Source organism: Salmo salar, chromosome 24 (assembly GCF_965601325.2).
Source record: "Salmo salar chromosome 24, fSalSal1, whole genome shotgun sequence".
NCBI classification, from domain to species: Eukaryota; Metazoa; Chordata; class Actinopteri; order Salmoniformes; family Salmonidae; genus Salmo; species Salmo salar.
The window spans coordinates 6921682-6948861 of record NC_138314.1 but is presented as its reverse complement, the minus strand read 5'-3'; the positions used below and the strand labels follow the sequence as shown (position 1 = coordinate 6948861).

The 27180-nt window shown below is 42.4% G+C and overlaps 1 protein-coding gene across 2 annotated transcripts in view; it reads left to right on the top strand.

The window, feature by feature from the left end:
- oxct1a (3-oxoacid CoA transferase 1a) overlaps positions 1 to 27180 on the top strand; it is a 119730-nt gene that overhangs the window by 53622 nt on the left and 38928 nt on the right. For both annotated transcript variants that reach the window (XM_014171139.3, XM_014171140.3), the window contains exons 8-13: positions 11818 to 11925; positions 12373 to 12487; positions 14664 to 14758; positions 15222 to 15270; positions 15363 to 15435; positions 17962 to 18037. In XM_014171139.3, coding sequence (XP_014026614.3) covers positions 11818 to 11925; positions 12373 to 12487; positions 14664 to 14758; positions 15222 to 15270; positions 15363 to 15435; positions 17962 to 18037 — 516 coding nt within the window. The remainder of the gene's footprint in view (positions 1 to 11817; positions 11926 to 12372; positions 12488 to 14663; positions 14759 to 15221; positions 15271 to 15362; positions 15436 to 17961; positions 18038 to 27180) is intronic.

Below are 27180 nucleotides of genomic sequence, written 5' to 3'. Positions count from 1 at the left end.
GGCGAAAGCATAAATTTAGAGTATGTTAGGACAGTACATTTACAAGAGTTGTGTGTAATGTTTTGTCAAGTCAAAGACAGGGTCACCAAAACCATAAAACCAGCTAAAATGATACACTAACCTTTTACAATCTCCATCAGATGACACTCCTAGGACATTATGTTAGACAATGCATGCATTTTTAGTTCTATCAAGTTCATATTTATATACAAAAACAGCGTTTTACTATGGCATTGATGTTGAGGAAATCGTTTCCCTCCAATAACCGGCAGTCAAGTCAGCGTCAGAAATTAAATAATTAAAATTAGAAAACATTGTTAAAATATTATATTGTCATTTAAAGAATTATAGATTTACATCTTTTGAACGCAATCAACTTGCCAGATTTAAAAATAACCTTACTGGGAAATCACACTTTGCAATAATCTGAGCACTGTGCCCAGAAAAATACGCGTTGCGATACAGACTAGACGTCATGTTGGGGAGATCTAAAATCGAAAATACTATGTAAATAATCCATTACCTTTGATTCTCTTCATCAGATGTCACTTCCAGGTATCACAGGTCCATAACGAATGTAGTTTTGTTCAAAAAAGCTCATCATTTATGTCCAAAAATCTCCGTCTCGTTAGCACATGATGTAAGCCAGCCGGACTTCTCGTCATGAACGAGGGGAAAAAATATATTTCCGTTCGTTCAAACATGTCAAACGTTGTATAGCATAAATCATTAGGGCCTTTTTTAACCAGAACATGAATAATATTCAAGGTGGACGAATGCATAGCCTTTTATAACGTATTGGAACGAGGGTACCCAACATGAAGTAGCGCGCCAGGTGTCTAATGGGACATCACCGTTCCATGGCTCTTGTTCGGTCAGATCTCCCTCCAGAAGACTCAAAACACTTTGTAAAGGCTGGTGACATCTAGTGGAAGCAATAGGAAGTGCCAAAATATTCCTAAACCCCTGTGTTTTTCAATGGGATAGCTTTAAAGTCAATACAACACATCAGGTATCCACTTCCTGTCAGAAAATGTCTCAGGGTTTTGCCTGCCAAATGAGTTCTGTTATACTCACAGACACCATTCAAACAGTTTTGGAAACTTTAGAGTGTTTTCTATCCATATATAATAAGTATATGCATATTCTAGTTACTGGGTAGGATTAGTAACCAGATTAAATCGGGTACATTTTTTTTATCCAGACGTGCAAATGCTGCCCCCTAGACCCAACAGGTTAATGTGCTTCTTCTTGAGCCACTCCTTTGTTGCCTTGGCCGTGTGTTTTGGGTCATTGTCATACTGGAATACCCATCCACGACCCATTTTCAATGCCCTGGCTGAGGGAAGGAGGTTCTCACCCAAGATTTGACGGTACATGGCCCCGTCCATCGTCCCTTTGATGTGGTGAAGTTGTCCTGTCCCCTTAGCAGAAAAACACCCCCAAAGCATAATGTTTCCACCTCCATGTTTGACGGTGGAGATGGTATTCTTGGGGTCATAGGCAGCATTCCTCCTCCTCCAAACACGGCGAGTTGAGTTGTCAAAGAGCTCCATTTTGGTCTCATCTGACCACAACACTTTCACCAGTTGTCCTCTGAGTCATTCAGATGTTCATTGGCAAACTTCAGACGGGCATGTATATGTATTCTTGAGGAGGGGGACCTTGCGGGCGCTGCAGGATTTCAGTCCTTCACGGCGTAGTGTGTTACCAATTGTTTTCTTGGTGACTATGGTCCCAGCTGCCTTGAGATCATTGACAAGATCCTCCCATGTAGTAATGGGCTGATTCTTCACTGTTCTCATGATAATTGCAACTCCACGAGGTGAGATCTTGCATGGAGCCCCAGGCCGAGGGATATTAACAGTTCTTTTGTGTTTCTTCCATTAGCGAATAATCGCACCAAATGTTGTCACCTTCTCACCAAGCTGCTTGGTGATGGTCTTGTAGCCCATTCCAGCCTTGTGTAGGTCTACAATCGTGTCCCTGACATCCTTGGAGAGCTCTTTGATCTTGGCCATGGTGGAGAGTTTGGAATCTGATTGATTGCTTCTGTGGACAGGTGTCTTTTTTACAGGTAACAAGCTGCGGTTAGGAGCACTCCCTTTAAGAGTGTGCTCCTAATCTCAGCTCGTTACCTGTATAAAAGACACCTGGGAGCCAGAAATCTTTCTGATTGAGAGGGGGTCAAATACTTATTTCCCTCATTAAAATGCAAATCAATTCATACAATTTTTGACATGCGTTTTTCTGGATTTTCTTGTTGTTATTCTGTCTCTCACTGTTCAAATAAACCTACCATTAAAATTATAGACTGATCATTTCTTTGTCAGTGGGCAAACGTACAAAATCAGCAGGGGATCAAATACTTTTTTCCCCCACTGTATAGATTAAAAGCAGAAGGAGCCTTTATTAGATCTAGGAAAAAATGGATTGAGGAGGGAGAACAGAATTCATCCTATTTCTTTAGACTTGAGAAATGTCACTCTACAAATAACACTATCCATAAGCTATAAATTGATGGTGTTATTACAGATGACCAATAATGTATTGCAATTTTTACAGAAAATTGTATAGCTCTACGTACTGTCAGGAATCCACAGATATGTTTTTTGACTCACTGAATAATGTTCACTCTATCAGTGATATAGAATCTAAACAGTGTGATGAACCCATCAACATTGAAGAGATTATAGAGTCTATCAAACATCTAAAGAACAATAAATCACCAGGTGTTGATAGAATAACATCAGAATTTTACAAATTATTTTCTGAACAAGTAGCTCCCTTCTTATTTTAAGTATTTTTAGAGAGTATTAAAAACAATGTTCTCCCTCCTACAATAAGTCAGGGGTTAATAAGCCTAAAAAAGAAGTGCTGCTCATCGATAAATGGCGTCCAATTTGTCTTCTTAATAATGACTATAAGATATTAGCCTTACTACTTGCAAAAATAATTAAAGAAGTCCTGGATGCAATCATTGATGAAACACAGTCTGGCTTTATGAGGAACAGACATATTTCTAACAATATCAGACTAGTATTAGACATACTTGACTGCTCAGACCTAACAACCGAGGATAGCTTCATATTATTTTTCGATTTTTATAAAGCATTTGACACAGTAGAACATCAGTTCCTCTCCCACTCCCTTGAGAGACTTGGCTTTGGGGATTTTTTTTCTGTAAGTCTATTAAGACTCTCTATACAAATGGTAACAGCTCTATCAAATTGAAATATGGCACCTCACCTAGATTTGAGTTAAAGAGAGGAATTAGGCAAGGTTGTCCTATCTCTGCATACCTTTTTTTATTAATCACCGAACTTCTTACAAATTCTTTAAATAATAGTCCTGTACAAGGTATTTCCATAGCTGGTAAAGAAATTATTATAAGCCAGCTGGCTGACGATGCTACACTTTTTCTGAAAGACGCTAACCAAATTCCCATATCGATCAATGTGATACAATCCTTTTCCAAAATGTCTGGTCTATATCTTAACATTAATAAATGTGAACTCGTGGCTGTCAAAGATTGTGTGACACCTTCATATTATGGTATTCCAGTAAAAGAAGAACTTACATATTTAGGCATAACCATTACAAAGGATCAGAAGTCTAGAGGCTTACTAAGTTTTAACCCTCTTATTTAAAAAAAACCCAGAAGAAGCTAAATCAATGGCTACAGAGGGACTTATCTTTAAAAGGAAGAGTCCTAATAACCAAGGCTGAAGATATCTCTAGACTAACATATGGTGCTCTATCTTTATATCTTGACGGCAAAATAAGCAAGGAGATAGACCAGATGCTTTTCAACTTTCTGTGGAGAAACCGTACCCATTACATTAGGAAAACCGTTGTAATGAACACTTATGAGAATGGTGGGCTGAATTTTCTCGACTTTACTACCTTAAATAATACTTTTAAGATCAATTGGATAAAACAATTCCTAAGAAGACCCATTTCTATGTGGAATTTTATTCCTCATCATGTCTTCTCTACTTTTGGTGGCCTTAACTTCATGTTGGTTTGCAATTATAATATTGACAAAGTTCCAGTGAAACTTTCTGCTTTTCATCGGCAGGTTTTCTTGGCATGGTCCTTAATTTATAAGCATAATTTTTCTCCATACAGATATTATATATGGAATAAGCGGGATATATTGTATAAAAATACTTCTTTGTTTTTAGAATATTGGTTCCGAAATAACATCCTATTGGTGAGCCAACTGGTAAACGCAAGAGGGTCTTTTACTCAGCTATAATGAATTCTTATCACTTTACAAGGTCCCTGTAACACCTAAAGATTTTGCAATTTTTTAGATGCCATTCCCTCAGGTGTTGCTTTATTATTCAGGAACGTGTCAAGACCTGACCCTCAGAGCCTACCTTCCATTAACCCTCTTGACTCATCAGTAGGAAAGATTTGTTTCTCTTTTGGTCCATTCAACAACAGAGCGATACGAACCTTGTTTCAGCAGGATGTTGTATCTATACCTTATGTCATGCCTTATTGGAATGGATTTATTGATAATATCTGTTGGGAAAAAGTTTGGATGTTGCCACACACATACCTACTTGTTAACAAAATTAAGGAAGTTTCCTTTAAAATTATTCATAAATATTATCCTGCCAACCACTATATGAAGAAGTTTAAGGAAAACATCAACTCAAATTGTTCCTTTTGTAATGACCACCCAGAAACAGTGTTGCATCTTTTTTGGCATTGTATTCATGTAAGAGAACTGTTGCAAGACATCAGTGGATTTATAATTGAACACATTTATGAAAATCTTACACTATTGTGGAGAGATGTACTGCTTGGATGCTTTACCTACGATAGAAATAAGCTAAAACATTTTTATGTAATTAATTTCATTATTCTTTTGGCCAAATTTCATATTCACAAATGTAAATTTACAAACAAAACACCACATTTTCTTACCTTACAAAAAGAAATTGAACTGTATTTTAAGACAATTAAATACTTACTAACAAAACATTTGTTAGAATAATAAGTGTATGTATGTCCCTTAAGGTCCTTGTATAATGTGATATTGTACCCCCTAGCCCAATTGTCCTTTGTATATTATTTATATATACTTGTGTTCCCACATGTACTTCCTGTATTGATTTGTTGTTAATAAAAAACGTTTTTTTTTTTAAGTACACTTGCATGGCAAGGGGCGAGTGAGGAAGGAATGATTTTTAAATGGACCGGAAATTCATCACTCGTTCATCCCACGATGATTGTGTTTTCAGCTACCGATAGCTTGTGGGTGGTTTATATGCACTATAGTCAATTATGATTATGTCTACTTACATTAAATATATAATTATTAATATATGCCTACTGTACGATAGCTAGCAAATCAATTAGCTAAATAACGTTAGCTTGCCAAGCTGCAAAAATGCTGCGAAAATGTTTTATTTCTACAATTTCCAAAAGCTAACCAAACAAATCGTCATTACTTTTACGAGATGTGTTTGTGCCGTCGTGTATTAGTAGCACAATTTCTAACTTATTTACATCCATTTTTACTTACACTTGTATGTTCACTCCATATTGACGTTGAGGTTTTAATATTTGGCTGACTTTTCTTAGCGGATGTACAATCATCACGAATTGAATTATGGGGAGTTTCAGGCCCCGGAGTGAACATAATTGTACACTCGCCAACTCGACTTAAAAACGAGGGCTGAGGGGCTTACGTTTCAAACTTCCCTTGCTTGGCTAATCATTTGCACCGCCCTCAAAGATGGTGATGGGGAATTCCCCCAAGGGCATAAGATGAGGGTAAGTGGACAAGGGTGTGTCTTTTATGAGTTTTAACCGCAGCCCTTGTCGAGGATGAACAACAACATGCGCTCCTTGAGTGGCAGGGTGTGTGGCTAGGTCTGTGTGCAAAGCGGCATGGAGGGAGATGGGGAGAGTGAGTGAGAGAGAAAGTGCGGAGAGAGATGACTGAAGTAGCGACGTACTCATCGCTTTTGATTGGCTCCTTGGTATATAACGAAGGTTTAGAAAAGGCTGAGCCTCCGCTCAAAGAGAAATGGATGCCCTTCATATGTGTACTGATCAGAGCAATTTGTCTGAACGTCCTTTAATGTCAGCACACGAACACACACACAGCTGAGGTGGGACAGGGCTGGGTCACAGCAGTTGATTCACATCAATGGATTTGTAAAAAGGTCTTATCAACAGCCTTGTGTGTGTGGAACTCCTGTCTTATTCATTTCCATTGATCACATCAGCGAGCTGTGCCTTGACTTGACGTTTTGATCTAATAATATGACTGGGGCTGAAGGAGGTGAATATGCTGGGCACAGCTAACCACAACACACTAGGACAAAGGCACACACACATATACACACTGTATGCCCATCAGTTTGAGATGAATATGCCCTGACAGCGCTCAGAGTTCTAAAAAAGAACACACTGACCAAAAAAAAGGTTTGTGTTTCCCAGTGGACCTTTCATTCCCTGTGTCTCCCTCCCAGGTCACTTCAAGCCTCTCCCCGCTCTCATTGATGTGAAAATGCTACTACAGACACAGGAATATCAATTAACATATGTATGTGTGTCGATGGGTGGTTTGTGTGTGCGTTTGCGTTCCTGTGTGTTTTATTGTCTTTTGATTCATTCCAGTTCTGTTCTGTCCTGCTGAGCCCTGCTGCAGCCCCACTCACACACACACACACACCGCGCAGATCAAAGCCACACTGGGCCCTTTATACACATATAATATTTAAATTGGATGAGTTTGTTTATTGTGCTGGCTGGGCTTGGCTTAGCTTAGGCAACAGCTCACTGAGCTGAGGACAGACCGTGTGTCGAGTGAGGCAGGGTAGAGCGACATGGGTGGGTGGCGTAACACCCCCTTACAATGATGTCTTCATCATCACTAACACCATCATCCTCTAAGGAAGCAGGGCTGGTGATTGAATCTGGTATCTAGGATGTAGGCTATTGAAGCACATACAGAAGACTTATAGAAACTAGTCTACAATCATCCCCCCCTCCTTACGTTCAACCACTAAGGTCAAACCGGAGCGCTATTGACAACTAGAGATCGGGAATATGAACCTCTAGCATGGCTTGTCAATCACTCACTGGCACAGCTGCAACCCGTCTGAAGCAGTTTATTTAAAAAAAAAAAAGCCTAGTTCTCCACTAATCTGGAAAACCTTGCCTGATTTTTATAGTCCCGTACTCCTTCAAACATTCAACCTCCAGCTGCTCCTCTAGCACCAGGGCCAGCGCACTCTCTCAAATGTTGTTTTTTCCAGTCATTGTAAGCCTGCCACACACACACACACTATACATTTATTAAACATAAGAATGAGTGTGAGTTTTTGTCACAACCCGGCTCGTGGGAAGTGACAAAGAGCTCTTATAGGACCAGGGCACAAATAATAATATTATAATAATCAATAATTTTGCTCTTTATTTAACCATCTTACATATGAAACTGTATTTGTTCATCAAAAATGGTGAATAACTCACCACAGGTTAATGAGAAGGATGTGCTTGAACAGATGCACATAACTCTGCAATGTTGGGTTGTATTGGAGAGAGTCTGTCTTAAATCATTTTCCACACACAGTCTGTGCCTGTATTTAGTTTTCATGCTAGTGAGGGCCGAGAATCCACTCTCACATAGGTACATGGTTGCAAGGTACGTGGTTGATTAAATTCAATTTTCACAGAACCGCTTGTTGCAATTTCAATGAGGCTCTCTTGTTCAGATATTGGTAAGTGGACTGAAGGCAGGGCATGAAAGGGATAACGAATCCAGTTGTTTGTGTCGTCCGTTTTGGGAAAGTACCTGCGTAATTGCACACCCAACTCACTCAGGTGCTTCGCTATATCACATTTGACATTGAGTTCATTTGCACACACAAAATCATACAATGATGGAAAGACGTGTGTTGTCCTTGTTAATGTAGACAGAGAAGAGCTCCAATTTCTTAATCATAGCCTCAATTTTGTCCCGCACATTGAATATAGTTGCGGAGAGTCCCTGTAATCCTGGATTCAGATCATTCAGGCGAGGAAAAAAACATCACCCTGATAGGCCAGTTGTGTGAGAAACTCTTCATCATGCAAGCAAGCGGTCAGACAAGTGAAAATTATGGTTAGTAAATAAAACTTTACGCTCGTGTCAATACTTTGCCCCTTGATAACCAGCGCACTTCTGTATGTTGTAAAAGCGTTACATGGTCGCTGCCCATATCATTGCATAGTTCAGAAAATACATGGGAGTTCAGGGGCCTTTCTTTAACAAAGTTAACCATTTTCACTGTAGTATCCAAAACGTCTTTCAAGCTGTCAGGTATTCCCTTGGCAGCAAGAGCCTCTCGGTGGATGCTGCAGTGTACGCAAGTGGCGTCGGGAGCAACTGCTTGCACTCGCGTTACCACTCCACTATATCTTCCTGTCATGGCTTTTGCGCCATCAGTACAGATACCAACACATCTTGACCACCAAAGTCCTTTTGATGTCACAAAGCTGCCCAGAACTTTAAAAATATCCTCTCCTGTTGTCCTGGTTTGCAGAAGAGGATGTCTTCCTTAATTGATCCCCCATAAACGTAACGGACATATAGCAGGAGCTGTGCCAGGCCCGCCACGTCTGTTGACTCATCCAGCTGTAACGCATATAATTCACTGGCTTGTATGCGAAGCAGTAATTGCTTCAAAACATCTCCTGCCATGCCACTGATGCGCTGTGAAACAGTGTTGTTTGATGAGGTCATTGTCTGTATAGTTTTTTGGGCCTTTTCCCCCAGCATTGTCCCAGCCATATCCGCGGCAGCAGGAAGTATTAATCTTCTCCACAATAGTATGGGGATTGCCTGTCCTAGCCACTCGGTAGCTCACCATATAAGATGCTTCTAGCCCCTTCTTATTAATGGCATCTGTTGCTTTTATACATGTCTTACTACTCGAAAGTCGTCTTAATTCTCGCTCAAACAACTCCAGTGGCTTATTTTTCAAATCGGCATGTTTTGTTTCTAAATGTCTGCCCAAGAGTGACGTTTTCATAAAGTTATGAGCTAGTACTTTTGCACATATAACACACTGTGGCTGAGGAAAGGCACTACTCCCAATATAAGTGAACCCCAAATCAATGTAGTTCTCATCATATTTGCGCCTCTTCGATGGTCCAACGTCCCCCGTCTGTTTTTCGGTGCTTTCCCGGGTAAGGGGGCAGTAGCTCTTCGGCTGCTTCAGATTCACAACTGTCAGTGTCCATACTAGCTGGGCTAACAACAAATGTAGAATTACCCCGGACAATTTGGCCGGCTGCAATTTTATCGGCTTCTAATTAATTTTATCGTCCAAAAGCCTGCAATTACCTGCTAAGGGAAACCTTGGTGTGTGTGTGTGTCCGTGCTTGCATTCCGTGTGTGTGCATCTGCTTGTGTCAGATGCTGCATCAGCCCCTAGCAAAGTGTCAGTCTCTCATCCCCGCCCTTGGCTCCCCTTTCGCACTATCAGAGATTTAACCCAGAGAGAGAACGCGCCTCAATCACTTTACTGCCCTGAACCGCCCGGCTAACCACCAAAGCCCCTGTAGCCATGACAACGCTTAGATGGGATCCTTTCGGCTTTTACCCATTGGCTCGTCTCAGTCAGTCATTGTAGAGTGTGGAGGGAGAGGAAGCTGAGATAAGGAAGGACTCAATTCTACGTGTCTGTAAATGCCCACCTGTCCCCCTTAAAAAAAAATGTAACCTTTATTTAATTAGGCAAGTCAGTTAAGAACAAATTCTTATTTACAATGACGGCCTACTGGGGAACAGTGGGTTAACTGGCCTTGTTCAGGGGCAGAACGACAGATTTTTACCTTGTCAGCTCGGGGATTCGATCCAGCAACCTTTCGGTTACTGGCCCAATGCTCTAACCACTAGGCTACCTGCTGCCCCCTTGTGTGAATGCAATAAATATATAATATCCTCTGTTACATTGGCGTGGAGGATGTAGGGGGATGGTAGAGGGCTGCAATTTATGTTGTCCCCCTTTCTGTAGAGATCTCTTTTTTTCCCTCGTTTCTGCAAGTCGATTTGGCCTACCTCTCCCTCTCTGAAGTGTCTCCCCTCTGAGTCTTTATGAAGAGGGATGATTTCAGCATCGTATTATAAGATTATTGCTCCTGAAAGAGTCCCTGAGCCCCTCTTCCTCTCTCTAGCATTTTCTCTGTCTCCTTTCTCGCTCTCTCTTCCCCCGCTCTCTCTGTCTCCCCCTGTCTCTCTCTCTCTCTCTCCCCCCCTCTCTCTCTGTCTCTTCCCCCCTCTCTCTCCCTCCCCCTCTCTCTTTCTTCCCCCCCTCTCTCTCTCTCTCTCTCTTCCTCTCACTCTCTCTCACCCTCTCTCTCTGTCTCTCTAAAGCTTAGTGAGGGTCTACTTCAGCAGAAAGTGTTGTTGTTATCTCGTGCTGTTCTTCATAGGCAACTGGGGTACCATAATAAACAGCACAGGACGATGGGATGAAGGGGTCGGAAATCAATAGGCTCACTCCAAAGATGTTAATATTCTTGCAAAGAGGTTTAGACCCAAAACAGACACTTACTTTTGCAGCACACAACCTTCTATGACAGCTAGCTAACGTTTGCGATTTAACACAAAACAAACGGAATGTGTCAGCTTGTGTTAACGTTCACAAACTAGCCATTTCCCTTGTTGAACGTACTTCTGGTAAATAGAAGTGTGCTGTCCAAAATATCTCTAGTCACTGGGTTCTTTAAAGGAAGAGAGTGTTTACCTTCTGCCCTTTTTACCGAGTCACGTTGACCTCTTTCTTCCTGGGATCCATACCTATTACAATGAATGTCTCATTAAATAACATGGGGAACATATCTCAGGCAGAACCCAGGACACACTCTGGAAATAATTCATTTAGCAGGAAGCTTTCTGAAAATGTTGCTTAGTAACAAGCCAACTGAGGCTGGTTCATTTTAAAGCTTTTTAATGAACGTTAGCTATCATCTTTGCTAGTCGTCATAGCTTCTGTTATGTGGCTGGTATGATTGGGGTTTAGATTCCTTGCTAAGTGACATAGTCAGTAATGGTGTCTTCACCTCCACATTGTGTAATTCCCTTATGGTTGACACTAATTGATTACTGATGATGATGGTCATGGTGGCGATGAAGACAATTGAGTTGATGATTGTGATGCTTCTTGAAACCCTTGCCAACGCCCCTTCTTCAGGCCATACTTGGACCATTCCAAGTCCTTCTAAATCTAATAACATTGGGACAGAGCTTGTAATGTAACACCAGGTTTCTCCTTGTGATGGACAGAACCTGCACCCACCTTCCATCACCTCTGATCCCAGGATCAGGCCCTTTCCCCTGGGCTCGACCTCTCTAAAGGCCCCACTGCCAAGCTGTCGCATGAAAGCAGCTTACTCTAGGCTTGGTGGTTGTCAAAGCTGGGGAAATGAATACAGTGTGGTTCCTGCTCCCTGTTAGCAGATAGAAAAAGAGAGGTTTAAAGACACACTCCTCTAAAACTCTGTTTCCACCCTCTATCAGCCATAAACAAAGACCAGAATGAAAACATTGAACGTTGTATTTTACAAATGTGAATCGATCACAGCGGTTGGACACAGAGATCGAGGAGTGTGGCTTTAGTTAACCCCCTAGGATCAGTGTTTGGAGTGACCAACAACACTCTGTTGATTCATGCTTGATCGCACTGCTTTGCTTTATCTTGGCCAGGTCGCAGTTGTAAATGAGAACTTGTTCTCAACTAGCCTACCTGGTTAAATAAAGGTGAAAAATAAAATGCTTCATCCAACTCTATCTGTGTGTAGGTAGAGGAGGTGGTGGATGTGGGGACGTTTGCTGAAGAGGACATCCACATCCCTAGCATCTACATCCACAGGATCATCAAGGGAGGCAGCTACGAGAAGAGGATAGAGGTGGGCCTCCAGACATCTCAGTGGATTCATACTGGGTTGCAAAATTCTCATTATTTTCTATGAATTATAGACTTCCTGTTATTTTTTGGACTAAGTTGATGTGCAATCAAGTCCTCTCTACCCTGTTCTAGTACCTTGAGGAATCAAATGAGTGGCAGTATTACTGATTTAAAAAGGGTTGCAAAAGTTCCAGTAACTTTCCCAAAATTCCCAGGTTTTACAGAAATCTCTATTGGAAGATTCCCAAAACTATGAGGGAATATGCAGGAAATCTGGAAACCTCCAACCAGGATTTCTGGAAAACCTGGGAATTTGGGAGAAAATGTGTTTCCACCCACTGATCTATAATTCATCACTCCCAAACCTTTCATAGTCCAATATGGAAGTGTGGGTAATCAATTGGTACTAAGCCGAGATGGCTTAATTGTCTCTCTCTCCACTCTTCAGAGGCGTACAGTGCAGAAGGCCCAAGCAGAGAAGCCAAAACCAAAGAAGGACTCTGACATCGTACGAGAGAGGATCATTCGCCGGGCAGCTCTGGAGTTTGAGGATGGGATGTATGGTATCCTTGAACATGAAATGGGAGTTGACTGAACAAATCATCATTGATATCTCACCAAAAGGTGGATTAATAGTAAAAGGGTTTAAATGTACTACTATATTGGTGCTGCCCTATGTACAGTTGAAGTCGGAAGATTACATACACCTCAGCCAAATACATTGAAACTCAGTTTTTAACAATTCCTGACATTTAATCCTAGTAAAAATTCCCTTTCTTAGGTCAGTTAGGATCGCCACTTTATTTTAGTAGAGAGAATGATTTTCTTCAACTTTTATTTTCATCACATTCCCAGTGGGTCAGACGTTTACATGCTACCAAATACTAATTGACTGTATTGCCTTTAAATTGTTTAACTTGGGTCAAACGTTTCGGGTAGCCTTCCACAAGCTTCCCACAATAAGTTAGGTGAATTCTGGCCCATTCCTCCTGACAGAGCTGGTGTAACTGAGTCAGGTTTGTAGGCCTCCTTGCTCGCACACACTTTTTCAGTTCTGCCCACAAATTTTCTATAGGATTGAGGTCAGGGCTTTGTGATGGCCACTCCAATACCTTGACTTTGTTGTCCTAAAGCCATTTTTCCACAACTTTGGAAGAATGCTTGGGGTCATTGTCCATTTGGAAGACCCATTTGCGACAAAGCTTTAACTTCCTGACTGATGTCTTGAGATGTTGTTTCAATATATCCACATAATTTCCCTCCCCCATGATGCCATCTATTTTGTGAAGTGCACCAGTCCCTCCTGCAGCAAAGCACCCCCACAACATGATGCTGCCACCCCCGTGCTTCACGGTTGGGATGGTGTTTTTCGGCTTGCAAGCCTCCCCCTTTTTCCTCCAAACATAACGATGGTCATTATGGCCAAACAGTTCTATTTTTTTTCATAAGACCAGAGGACATTTCTCCAAAAAGTACGATCTTTGTCTCCATGTGCAATTGCAAACCGTAGTCTGGCTTTTTTATGGCGGTTTTGGAGCAGTGGCTTCTTCCTTGCTGAGCGGCCTTTCAGGTTATTTCGATATAGGACTCGTTTTACTGTGGATATAGATACTTTTGTACCTGTTTCCTCCAGCATCTTCATAAGGTCCTTTGCTGTTGTTCTGGGATTGATTTGCGCTTTTCGCACCAAAGTACGTTCATCTCTAGGAGACAGAACGCGTCACCTTCCTGAGCGGTTTGACGGCTGCGTGATCCCATGGTGTTTATACTTGCGTACTATTGTTTGTACAGGTGATTGTGGTACCTTCAGGCGTTTCGAAATTGCTCCCAAGGATGACCCAGATGTCTGGAGGTCTACAATTTTTTTTTCTGGGGTCTTGGCTGATTTCTTTAGATTTTCCCTTGATGTCAAGCAAAGAGGCACTGAATTTGAAGGTAGACCTTGAAATACATCCACAGGTACACCTCCAATTGACTCAAATGATGTCAATTAGCCTATCAGAAGCTTCTAAAGCCATGACATCATTTTCTGGAATTGTCCAAGCTGTTTAAAGGCACAGTCAACTTAGTGCATGTAAACTTCTGACCCACTGGAATTGTGATACAGTGAATTATAAGTGAAATAATCTGTCTGTAAACAATTGTTGGAAAAATTACTTGTGTCATGCACAAAGTAGATGTCCTAACCGACTTGCCAAACTATAGTTTGTTAACAATACATTTGTGGAGTGGTTGAAAAACAAGTTTGAATGACTCCAACCTAAGTATATGTAAACTTCCGACTTCAACTGTACATGGAATCACTGGTCATTTTAATAATGGACACTAGTCACTTTAATAGTGTTTACATGCTGCTTTACTCATTTCATATGTATATACTGTATTCTACTGTATTTTAGTCAATGCCACTCCGACATTGCTCGTCCTCATATTTATATATTTCTTAATTCCATTCTTTATCTTTTAGATTTGTGTGTATTGTTGTGAATTGTTAAATACTACTCCACTGTTGGAGCTAGGAATACAAGCATTTCACTTCACCCGCAATAACATCTGCTAAATATGTGTATGTGACCAATACAATTTGATTTGAAATTGGGAAAGTTCATTATCTTTGACAAAGCAACTCTATCAGTTAACACAGGTTTTGGCATCGGTAGTGCAGAATCAGATGAGATCAGGGTACTAGTATGTCTTTCATGTATTGGGTGTGTGTTCTTTAACGTTAACCCCTGTCAGCTAACCTGGGCATTGGCATCCCCATGCTGGCCAGCAACTTCATCCAACCTGACATAACTGTCCACCTGCAAAGCGAGAACGGCATCCTGGGATTGGTAAAACGCTAATTTAAATCCCTCTCACTGTAAAACCATACTAACATGGTTTGACAACAGGTGTTGGGACTGACGTTTGAAACGTGCCGGATTCTTAACCCAACATTGTGGAGATTGCGACCATCTGCCTTCTTTTTCCTCCATCCATTATTTGTATACACAGCTGTGGGCTGTGTTAACAAAGACTGCAGCTCCACCAAGCCTTTCACATCTATTCTGTTGTCAGAGAAATTTCAGCAGAAATATGCCAATGCCTCATTTGTGAGAATGTTCCCCCAATTATGAATGTCAGGTTAAGAGATGTGATGTCAGAAGCTCTCTTGCTCCCCTCCTCCTCCTTTTATAGTGCTGTAAAGAAACAAGGACTGTTCCTTTGTTGAAGGGAGAGAACATATGTGTGTGGTTATGGTGCTTAGAGACCGGATGTGTGTCATTGTGTGACGAATGTGTGTGTTCTGTGTAGGGCCCCTACCCCACAGAAGACGAAGTGGATGCTGACCTCATTAACGCCGGTGAGTGATGTTGCCTCACACACACACACGCGAAACGAAACAAACTATCCCGTTTATGAGAGATGTTGACATTTCCCCCTGTGTTTGTGCAGGTAAAGAAACGGTGACTGTGCTTCCAGGAGCTTCCTACTTCTCCAGTGACGAATCGTTTGCCATGATCAGAGGGTAACAACAGTATAACTGATTTATTGCTGTTTGAAGTCATCGAGACAGAGGGCTCTGTGTTTTTGTTTGTGCGTTATAGTCAAACTCTAGGGGGCTAGGTTAGGGCTGAATGATCGGGTAACTGTTTAGGCTACGGGTGATCCGGAGAGGGAAAGTGTAGGGATGAGGGGGCAGGAAGTGTGTGTGTCGTGTGGGTGGGTGAGCGGGCGCATGTTGGGGTTGTCTCTAAAAGTAGTGGTTGTCTGACCATTATTGACAAGATGTGGATGCCATGAAGCATAATGACCCTTTGTGAGACACATGAAGTCCTATTGAATATGGAATCGGAGACTCACTGATCAGGATATTGACACTAGGATTAGCTTGGACAGTGCAGCTTCAAAAACCTCCCGTTTTCTGTCGAGACCTTGGGATGATATACACAACATGGCCAAAAGTACGTGGACACGCCTTCAAAATAGTGGATTTGGCTAGTTCAGCCACACCCATTGCTGACAGGTTTATAAAATTGACCACACAGCCATGCAATCTCCATAGACAAACACTGGCACCATCATAGGATGCCACCTTTACAAATTTCTGCCCTGCTAGAGTTGCCCCGGTCAACTGTAAGTGCTGTTATTGTGAAGTAGAAATGTCTCGGAGCAACAACGGCTCAGCCGCAAAGTGGTAGGCCACACAAGCTCACAGAACAGGACCGCCGAGTGCTGAAGCATGTAGAACGTAAAAATCTTTCTTCGGTTGCAACACTCGCTACCGAGTTCCAAACTGCCTCGGGAAGCAACATCAGCACAAGAACTGTTCGTCGGGAGCTTCATGAAATGGGTTTCTGATGGCCGAGCAGCCACAGACAAGCCTAAGATCATCATGTGCAATGCCAAGCATTGGCTGGAGTGGAAACGCGTTCTCTGGAGTAATGAATCACGCTTCACCATCTTCCATTCCAATGGACAAATCTGGGTTTGGCGGGAGAACGTTACCTGCCCCAATGCATTGTGCCAATTGTAAAGTTTGGTGGAGGAGAAATAATGGTCCGGGGCTGTTTTTTGTGGTTTGAGCTAGGCCCCTTGTTCCAGTGAAGGGAAGTCTTAATACAATGCCATTCTAGATAAGAAGGCCCTTTCCTGTTTCAGCATGACAACGCCCCCGTGCACGAAGTGAGGTTCATACAGAAATGGTTTGTCGAGATCGGTGTCGAAGAACTTGACTGGCCTGCACAGATCCCTGACCTTAACCCCATCAAACACCTTTGGGATGAATTGGAAAGCCGACTGCGAGCCAGGCCTAATCGCCCAACATCAGTGCCCAACCTCACTAATGCTCTGAATGGCTGAATGGAAGCAAGTCCCCGCAGCAATGTTCCAACATTTAGTGGAAGGGAGTGGAGGCTGTTCTAGCAGCAAAGCGAGACCAACTCCATATTAATGCCCATGATTTTGGGATGAGATGTTCGACGAGCAAGTGTCCATATTCCTTTGGTCATATAGTGTATATTACATAAATAGATGTCGGCTGAGCTCAACAAAACTGCCATGAAACCATGAAATGCTGCTTACAAATCAGGGCTTGGCCATGGTTGTTAAGCCTTGTATATTAGCTGTTAGCTATTGTTGACCATGCAGCTCGGCAAAAGCAATGGCGATAATTCACCGGTTGATATTGATTTCTGGATCAGCTGAGACTCAGCCCACCCACCCTATAGAAGTAGATCTGTTTGTCCACCCGTGGAAATCCAATAAGATTCATAAATACAGAGGACTAATGGCCAATGTGCCAGAGACCGCACAAAGACATGGCTCATACACACACACACACACACACACACACACACAGACACACACGCTGGTCATAGTGAGTCATTGCACTGCAGTGTCTATGCTCTGATTTTACAGGGTATCTGGCTGTGAGTGCCCTTCCCACCTACGGACTCACTAACGCACACACAAACAGAGAGAAAGAGCGACGCATACACACTGTCCCTCTTCGATCTGAGCATGGTGCCACTGGTGTCAAAAGTTGATCCGGTGAAGGTGACGTAAACAGTTTTGGGTGGGTTTCGGCAGAGATTTCTGAAACGCATGACATTGGCCTGTCGCTGTGTGTGTAGCTCAGGTCTCTCTCTCCCTGTGGCACAATGTCTCCTTGTCTTGTCTCAGAGGTGAGGTGACGGCGAGGGAACATGGCTATTCTAATAGGCTGCCACCTGTCTGATTACACCAGCTGTCCTATTACCAGAGTTACAAATTGAAACCATCCTCCTCCTCACCCCTCCCACACAGAGTTAATTAGAATGTCTTCATAGTTTAATAGCACATGTTTAATCATGTGGAACAACCCAACATCATTCTCTCTATAACTCAGAACACAGTTGATGTTTCTTATGCCTTCGACGAGGTATCAAACCCTCCTTCTGTCTCCATTTGCCACATTTACCTTGTTGGTGATTGATTGACCGATGGACTGATTGGGTTAGTTAATTGATGTATAGATTGATTGATAAGGTGATTGTTTGTCTTCTCTCTGCAGTGGTCACATCAACTTGACGATGCTGGGAGCCATGCAGGTTTCTAAGATGGGAGACCTGGCCAACTGGATGATCCCGGTACGAACGTCACCATAGTTACTATCAGTGTTTCCCCCTAGCATGGCTTTAGCAGGATGGGCCCTGCTGCCTCTCTCTGTTATCCTGTCTACAAATGGTTATTCTCTATCCGTGTCAATTATTATTATTATTATTGAACTTTTGGTTGTTTACTACCCTGAATGCGGCTTCAGAGGCATTTGCACCCCACTTAAGAAGAAGCTGGCATACTTTACTGTGTGGTAGAAGGTCATGGTTCCTCTTCTGTTGATGCACAGATCTACAGCACAGGGAGAGACTTGACTAACACAACAAAAGATTGTATTTCTTCACTGCTTTTTCTTTTTTTTTCTTTCTGACATGGACTGCACACTCCCTCTCTCCACTGCACGCCTCTGTGTCTCGTTACGTTGTAGACAAACATGTACAGTTTACCAAACCAGCGTGCCTCTGGCTCTGCCCCTGCTCCTTGGTCTGCCATTATGACCTGTATTATAATTTCTGACCTATGGGGAGCGGTAATGGAGTGAATGTGTGGTAGGTCAGTTATTACCTGAGGCTGTAGCCACTTCCAGCCCCTCAGCCAACCAGATCAAGCAGCGGTGTGAAGGCAGAGACTACAGAGGCTTAATGGAGGTTAGCCACTAGAATCACTGCTCCTAATACAGGGCAGCCTAGCAACACCACCCACAGAGCTACTGAAAGCTGGAGAGGCTGACAGCAGGAACATGCTCAACGCAAATACTGTACGTCTAGTATTTATTTGTATTACGCTCAATGCAAATACTGTACGTCTAATATTTATTTGTATTACGCTCAATGCAAATACTGTACGTCTAGTATTTATTTGGATTTATTAGGGATCCCCATTGCTCTTCCTGGGATCCAAGCACACCAAGTACCGACATTAAATATACAGTTGAAGTCAGAAGTTTACATACACTTAGGTTGGAGTCATTAAAACTCGTTTTTCAACCACTCCACAAATTTCTTGTTAACAAACTATAGTTTTGATAAAGAATGGAATTAAGAAATATATAAATATTAGGACGAACAATGTCGGAGTGGCATTGACTAAAATACAGTAGAATACAGTATATACATATGAAATGAGTAAAGCAGCATGTAAACACTATTAAAGTGACTAGTGTTCCATTATTAAAATGACCAGTGATTCCATGTACAGTTGAAGTCGGAAGTTTACATACACTTAGGTTGGAGTCATTCAAACATGTTTTTCAACCACTCCACAAATTTATTGTTAACAAACTATAGTTTGGCAAGTCGGTTAGGACATCTACTTTGTGCATGACACAAGTAATTTTCCCAACAATAGTTTACAGACAGATTATTTCACTTATAATTCACTGTATCACAATTCCAGTGGGTCAGAAGTTTACATACACTAAGTTGACTGTGCCTTTAAACAGCTTGGAAAATTCCAGAAAATGTGTTGGCTTTAGAAGCTTTTGATAGGCTTATTGACATCATTTGAGTCAATTGGAGGTGTAGCTGTGGATTATCTTGGCCAGGTTGCAGATGTAAATGAGAACTTGTTCTCAAATGGCCTACCTGGTTAAATAAAGGTGAAATTTAAAAAATAAATGTATTTCAAGCCTACCTTCAAACTCAGTGCCTCCTTGCTTGACATTATGGGAAAATCAAAAGAAATCAGCCAAGACCTCAGTTTTTTTTTTTTTAGACGACCATAAGTCTGGTTCATCCTTGGGAGCAATTTGCGAACGCCTGAAGGTACCACGTTCATCTGTACAAACAATAGTACGCAAGTATAAACACCATGGGACCATGCAGCCTTCATACCGCTCAGGAAGGAGGCGTGTTCTGTCTCTTAGAGATGAACGTACTTTGGTGCAAAAAGTGCAAATCAAGAACAACAGCAAAGGACCTTGTGAAGATGCTGGAGGAGACAGGTACAAAAGTATCTATATCCACAGTAAAATGAGTCCTATATCGACATAACCTGAGAGGCCGCTCAGCAAGGAAGAAGCCACTGCTCCAAAACAGCCATGAAAAAGCCAGACTACGGTTTGCAATTGCACATGGGGACAAAGATCGTACCTTTTGGAGAAATGTCCTCTGGTCTGATGAAACAAAAATAGAACTGTTTGGCCATAATGACCATCGTTATGTTTGGAGAAAAAAGGGGAATGCTTGCAAGCCGAAGAACATCATCCCAACCGTGAAGCACGGGGGTGGCAGCATCATGTTGTGGGGGTGTTTTGCTGCAGCAGGAACTGGTGCACTTCACAAAATAGATGGCATTATGAGGGAGGAATATTATGTGGATATATTGAAACAACATCTCAAGACATCAGTCAGGATGTTAAAGCTTTGTCGCAAATGGGTCTTCCAAATGGACAATGACCCCAAGCATTCTTCCAAAGTTGTGGAAAAATGGCTTTAGGACAACAAAGTCAAGGTATTGGAGTGGCCATCACAAAGCCCTGACCTCAATCCTTTAGAACATTTGTGGGCAGAACTGAAAAAGTGTGTGCGAGCAAGGAGGCCTACAAACCTGACTCAGTTACACCAGCTCTGTCAGGAGGAATGGGCCAAAATTCACCCAACTTATTGTAGGAAGCTTGTGGAAGGCTACCCGAAACGTTTGACCCAAGTTAAACAATTTAAAGGCAACGCTACCAAATACTAATTGAGTGTATGTAAACTTCTGACCCACTGGGAATGTGATGAAAGAAATAAAAGCTGAAATAAATAATTCTCTCTACTATTATTTTGACATTTCACATTCTTAAAATAAGGTGGTGATCCTAACTGAGTTAAGACAGGGAATTTTTACTAGGATTAAATGTCAGGAATTGTGAAACTGAGTTTAAATGTATTTGTCTAAGGTGTATGTGAACTTCCAACGTCTACTGTAAAACAAAATATAAAACAGTGAACTATGTTTGTACTGAATGAGCTAAAGATAAAGCAGTACATCATATAACATCTTTACACCACCACATATCCACAACACAAAATGTTCACTACCACCATACAATAATATCACAATGTGTGCGTATGCATGTGTCTGTACCTTTTTGTGTGTGCCTCTTCACAATCCCCGTTGTTCCGTAAGGTGTATTTTTCCCTGCTTTTTAAATCTGATTTTACTGCTTGCATCAGATACCTGATGTGGAATAGAGTTCCATGTAGTCATGTCTCTATGTAGTACTGTGTGCCTCTCATAGTCTGTTCTGGACTTGGGGACTGTGAAGAGACCTCTGGTGGCATGTCTTGTGGGGTATGCATTAGAGGTCGATCGATTATGATTTTTCACCGCCGATACCGATTATTGGAGGACCCAAAAAAAGCCGATACCGATTTAAATCGGCCACTTCTTTTAATTTTTGTATTTATAATAATAATTACAACATACTGAATAAACACTTATTTTAACTTAATATAATACATCAATAAAATCAATTTAGCCTCAAAGAAATAATGAAACATGTTCAATTTGGTTTAAATAATGCAAAACAAAGTGTTGGAGAAGAAAGTAAAAGTGCAATATGTGCCATGTAAGAAAGCTAACGTTTAAGTGTCTTGCTCAGAACATGGGAGCTCCTTTTAACATGAGTCTTCAATATTCCCAGGTAATAAGTTTTAGGTTGTAGTTATTATAGGCATTATAGGACTATTTCTCTCTATACGATTTGTATTTCATATACAGTGGGGGGGAAAGTATTTGATCCCCTGCTGATTTTGTACGTTTGCCCACTTAAAAAGAAATGATCAGTCTATCGTTTTAATGGTAGGTTTATTTGAACAGTGAGAGACAGAATAACAACAAAAAAATCCAGAAAAACGCATGTAAAAAATGTTATAAAATATTTTGCATTTTAATGAGGGAAATAAGTATTTGACCCCTCTGCAAAACATTACTTAGTACTTGGTGGCAAAACCCTTGTTGGCAATCACAGAGGTCAGACATTTCTTGTAGTTGGCCACAAGGTTTGCACACATCTCAGGAGGGATTTTGTTTACTCCTCTTTGCAGATCTTCTCCAAGTCATTAACGTTTCGAGGCTGACATTTGGCAACTCGAACCTTCAGCTCCCTCTACAGATTTTCTATGGGATTAAGGTCTGGAGACTGGCTAGGCCACTCCAGGACCTTAATGTGCTTCTTCTTGAGCCACTCCTTTGTTGCCTTGGCCGTGTGTTTTGGGTCATTGTCCCATTTTCAATGCCCTGGCTGAGGGAAGGATGTTCTCACCCAAGATTTGACGTTACATGGCCCCGTCCATCATCCCTTTGATGCGGTGAAGTTGTCCTGTCCCCTTAGCAGAAAAACACCCCCAAAGCATAATGTTTCCACCTCCATGTTTGATGTTGGAGATGGTGTTCTTGGGGTCATAGGCAGCATTCCTCCTCCTCCAAACATGTTGAGTTGATGCCAAAGAGCTCCATTTTGGTCTCATCTGACCACAACACTTTCACCCAGTTGTCCTCTGAATCATTCAGATGTTCATTGGCAAACTTCAGACGGGCATGTGTATGTGCTTTCTTGAGCAGGGGGACCTTGCGGGCGCTGCAGGATTTCAGTCCTTCACGGCGTAGTGTGTTACCAATTGTTTTCTTGGTGACTATGGTCCCAGCTGCCTTGAGATCATTGACAAGATCCTCCCGTGTAGTTCTGGGCTGATTCCTCACCGTTCTCATGATCATTGCAACCCCACGAGGTGAGATCTTGCATGGAGCCCCAGGCCGAGGGAGATTGATAGTTATTTTGTGTTTCTTCCATTTGCGAATAATTGCACCAAATGTTGACACCTTCTCACCAAGCTGCTTGGCGATGGTCTTGTAGCCCATTCCAGCCTTGTGTAGGTCTACAGTCTTGTCCCTGACATCCTTGGAGAGCTCTTTGTCTTGGCCATGGTGGAGAGTTTGGAATCTGATTTATTGATTGCTTCTGTGGACAGGTGTGTTTTTTACAGATAATGAGCTGCGGTTAGGAGCACTCCCTTTAAGAGTGTGCTCCTAATCTCAGCTCGTTACCTGTATAAAAGACACCTGGGAGCCAGAAATCTTTCTGATTGAGAAGGGGTCAAATACTTACTTCCCTCATTAAAATGCAAATCAATTAATAACATTTTTTACATGCGTTTTTCTGGATATTTTTGTTGTTATTCTGTCTCTCACTGTTCAAATAAACCTACCATTAAAATTATAGACTGATCCTTTCTTTATCAGTGGGGAAACGTACAAAATCAGCAGTGATCAAATACTTTTTTCCCCCACTGTACCTTTGACTATTGGGTGTTCTTATAGGCACTTTAGTATTGCCAGTGTAACAGTGTAGCTTCCGTCCCTCTCCTCGCTCCTACCTGGGCTCGAACCAGGAACACATCGACAACAGCCACCCTCGAAGCAACGTTACCCATATAGAGGAAGGGGAACAACTACTCCAAATCTCAGAGCGAGTGATGTTTGAAACGCTATTAGCGCGCACCCCGCTAACTAGCTAGCCATTTCACATTGGTTACACCAGCCTCATCTTGGGAGTTGATAGGCTTGAAGGGGTGGGTATAATTTGTGGAACGTTCCAACAGGAATCTGTTCCAAAAAACGTAAAGTAAAAGGTTGCCAACCAACAACGCATACAAAGTAGCAACGCATACAAACCTAGCTAACTAGCTGCCGAATAGGCATCAACTCACCACGTAGCTTATTCTTAATATTTGTCCATAGGCAACCAGAGTGAGGACAGACATTTTTCGGAATAAACGTGATGAGTGAAAAACGCAATGAAATAGACCACTCCCTACCCGGTATCTTATTCTGCCGCTATACAACTTTGTATGCGTTGTTTTTTGGCAACCTTTTTATTTACGAAGTTTTTGGAATAGATTCCTGTTGGAACGTTCCACAAATTATACTCACCCGGGTTGAAGTCATAAACAGCGCAATGCTTGAAGCACAGCGAAGGGCTGCTGGCAAAACGCACGAAAGTGCTGTTTGAATGAATGCTTACGAGCCTGCTGGTGCCTACCACCGCTCAGTCAGACTGCTCTATCAAATCATAGACTTAATTATAATATAATAAACACACAGAAATACGAGCCTTAGGTCATTAATATGGTCGAATCTGGAAACTATCATCTCGAAAACCAACGTTTTTTTCTTTCAGTGAAATACGGAACCGTTCCGTATTTTATCTAACGGGTGGCATCCCTAAGTCTAAATATTCCTGTTATATTGCACAACCTTCAATGTTATGTCATAATTACGTAAAATTCAGTCAAATTAGTTCGCAACGAGCCAGGCGGCCCAAACTGTTGCATATACCCTGACTCTGCGTGCAATGAATGCTAGAGATGTGACACAATTTCATGTTAGCAGGCAATATTAACTAAATATGCAGGTTTAAATATATATACTTGTGTATTGATTTTAAAGAAAGGCATTGATGTTTATGGTTAGGTACATTGGTGCAACGACAGTGCTTTTTTTGCAAATGCGCTTGTTAAATCAACACCCGTTGTCACGTCCTGACCAGTGAAAATGGTAATTTTGCCATAGTAGAATGGTCAGGGCGTGGCAGGGGGGTTGTTTTGTGTGTTTTGGGGTTGGTTTGTTTCTAGGGGAATTTGTTCTAGTTTTCTGTTTCTATGTTTCATTTTCCATGTGTGGCCGAGTATGGTTTCCAATCAGAGGCAGGTGTCTTTCGTTGTCTCTGATTGGAAGCCATACTTAGGCAGCCTGTTTTCCTTTGGGTTTTGTGGGTGGTTATTTTCCGTTTAGTTGTTTTACCTGACGGAACTGTTGGTCATTGGTTATTTTGTTTAAAGTGTTCTCATAAAATAAATCAAGAATGAGCACTATACACGCTGCGCCTTGGTCTCTTCACTACGACGCTTGTGACAGAACCACCCACCATAAGAAGACCAAGCAGCGTGGGAGGAGGTACGTCGAGTCATGGACCTGGGAGGAAATCCTGGATGGGGCAGGACCGTGGACAAGGCCGGGAGAGTATCGCCGCCAGCCGGAGGAGATAAAGGCAGCGAAGGCGGAACGGCGTTACTGGGAGGAACGGCTGGAACGGCAAGAGGAGGCTGAAAGGCAGCCCCCAAAAATGTTTTTGGCGGGGGCATACGGGTAGTTTGGCTAGGTCAGGGGGGAGCCCTGACCTAACTTCCCGGGCGTACAGGAGAGAGCCGTGGAGCAAACCGGAGCCAAGAAAGGAGTCAAGCGCTGAGTTCGACGCGAGATTCCGGGAAATGGTACTGGCAGAGAGGGCACTGCGGAGCGGGCGTGCAGAGGGGCGAGAAATGCATTACCGGGTGATGCGCACTCTCGCCCATCCGCACGCACAGTCCGGTGCGGTCTGTACGGGCTCCGCAGCGTTGCCAGGCGAGAGTTAGCCGGCAGCCAGGAAGAAGTGCGCCGGCTCAACGCATCTGGCCGCCAGTGCGTCTCCTCGGCCCAGTTTATCCTGCGCCTGCTCTACGCACGGCAGCCCTCATTCCCCAGCACAGCCCAGTTCGCCCTGTGCCAGCGCTCCGCCCGTGCCGGGCTACAGTGACCATCCAGCCAGGACGGGGTGTGCCAGCCCTGAACTCCAGACCTCCGGTGCGCCTCCACGGCTCAGTGTGCCTTGTGCCTGCTCTGCGCATCCTCATTACACACCACAGACCAGCAAATATTCTTTACATGAACATATGCATCACTACAAAAATTATTGTATGACCTCTTACACTATATTAGGCTCAGCCTCTGGAACATTGGTTTTCCTAGATATGGCTATTATATTGTGATCACTACATGCTATGGATTTGGATACTGCTTTAAAGCAAATTTCTGCAGCATTAGTAAAGATTTGATCAATACATGTTGATGATTTCATTCCTGTGCTGTTTATAAATACCCTGGTAGGTTGACTGACAACCTGAACCAGGTTGCATGCACTGGTTACAGTTTAAAAAAAATTGAGTGGGCAGCTTGATGAGAGCCAAATATTTAAATCACCCAGAAAATATACTTCTCTGTTGATATCACATACATTATCAAGCATTACACACATATTATCCAGATACTGACTGTTAGCACTTGGTGGTCTATAGCAGCTTCCCACAAGAATGTGCTTTAGGTGAGGCAGATGAACCTGTAGCCATATTACTTCAACCGTATTTAACATTAGATCGTCTCTAAGCTTTACAGGAATGTGGTTCTGAATAAGACCGCAACACCACCCCCGTTGGCATTTCTGTCTTTTCGGTAGATGTTATAACCATGTATTGCTACCACTGTATCATCAAAGATATATCTACGTGAGTTTCAGATATAGTCAGAATATGAATGTCATCTGTTACAAGCAAGTTATTGACTTCATGGACCTTGCTTCTCAGGCTGCATATATTAATATGGGCTATTTGTAGCACTTTTCTAGGTTGCTTGATTGTTTTTAATGCTTTACTGGGAGCTTATCAGAAGTAGACTTGCTTGTGTTATTTATATTGGAGCTGATAGTGCAGGGTGAGCTGCACAAAGTGGTCTTCCTACTAGGACACACCGCCTCAGTGCTAACTGATTACTGCATACAAAAGCTGTAGGATCAACACGTATTCAGGGAATTAGGGGGACATACATTACGTTACTTACATTGTGTTTGCCAACGCCCCTAGGATTATGTACATTTGATGCAGCATTATGACAACTCATTGTCACAATGGTAGGGATTAACTGAGCTGGTCTTAAATCATTGATTCAACGCAGCCTTGAAATGCGTGGACAGAGTCCAGGAGACAAGATGATTTGGATGGACTCCGTCATTCCTGTAGAGTATCTTCTGTTTCCAGAAGGTGTCAAAGTCATCTATAAAAGTGACTCCAGCAGAGCTACAGTAATCTTTTAGCCAGATGTGTAATGCCAGCAGTCTGCTGAATCTTTCACACCCGCGGCCCAACGATGGTATTGGACCTGAAACGATTGGCATTTTTTTTTGAGTCTTTTAATGCTCAAGTCAGTTCTTTAAAATACATTTTCAGATGTTCAGAGCTAGCCCTCCTGATGCCGTTTGACCCAACATGGACTACGACTGTGTCAGCTCCCGGGCATCTGTCATAAAACAGTCGGAAGCAGCCTTGTGATGTCCTGTACTCGTGCTCCTGGGTAGCGCAGGGTTTTTGCCTTGGGAACCGAG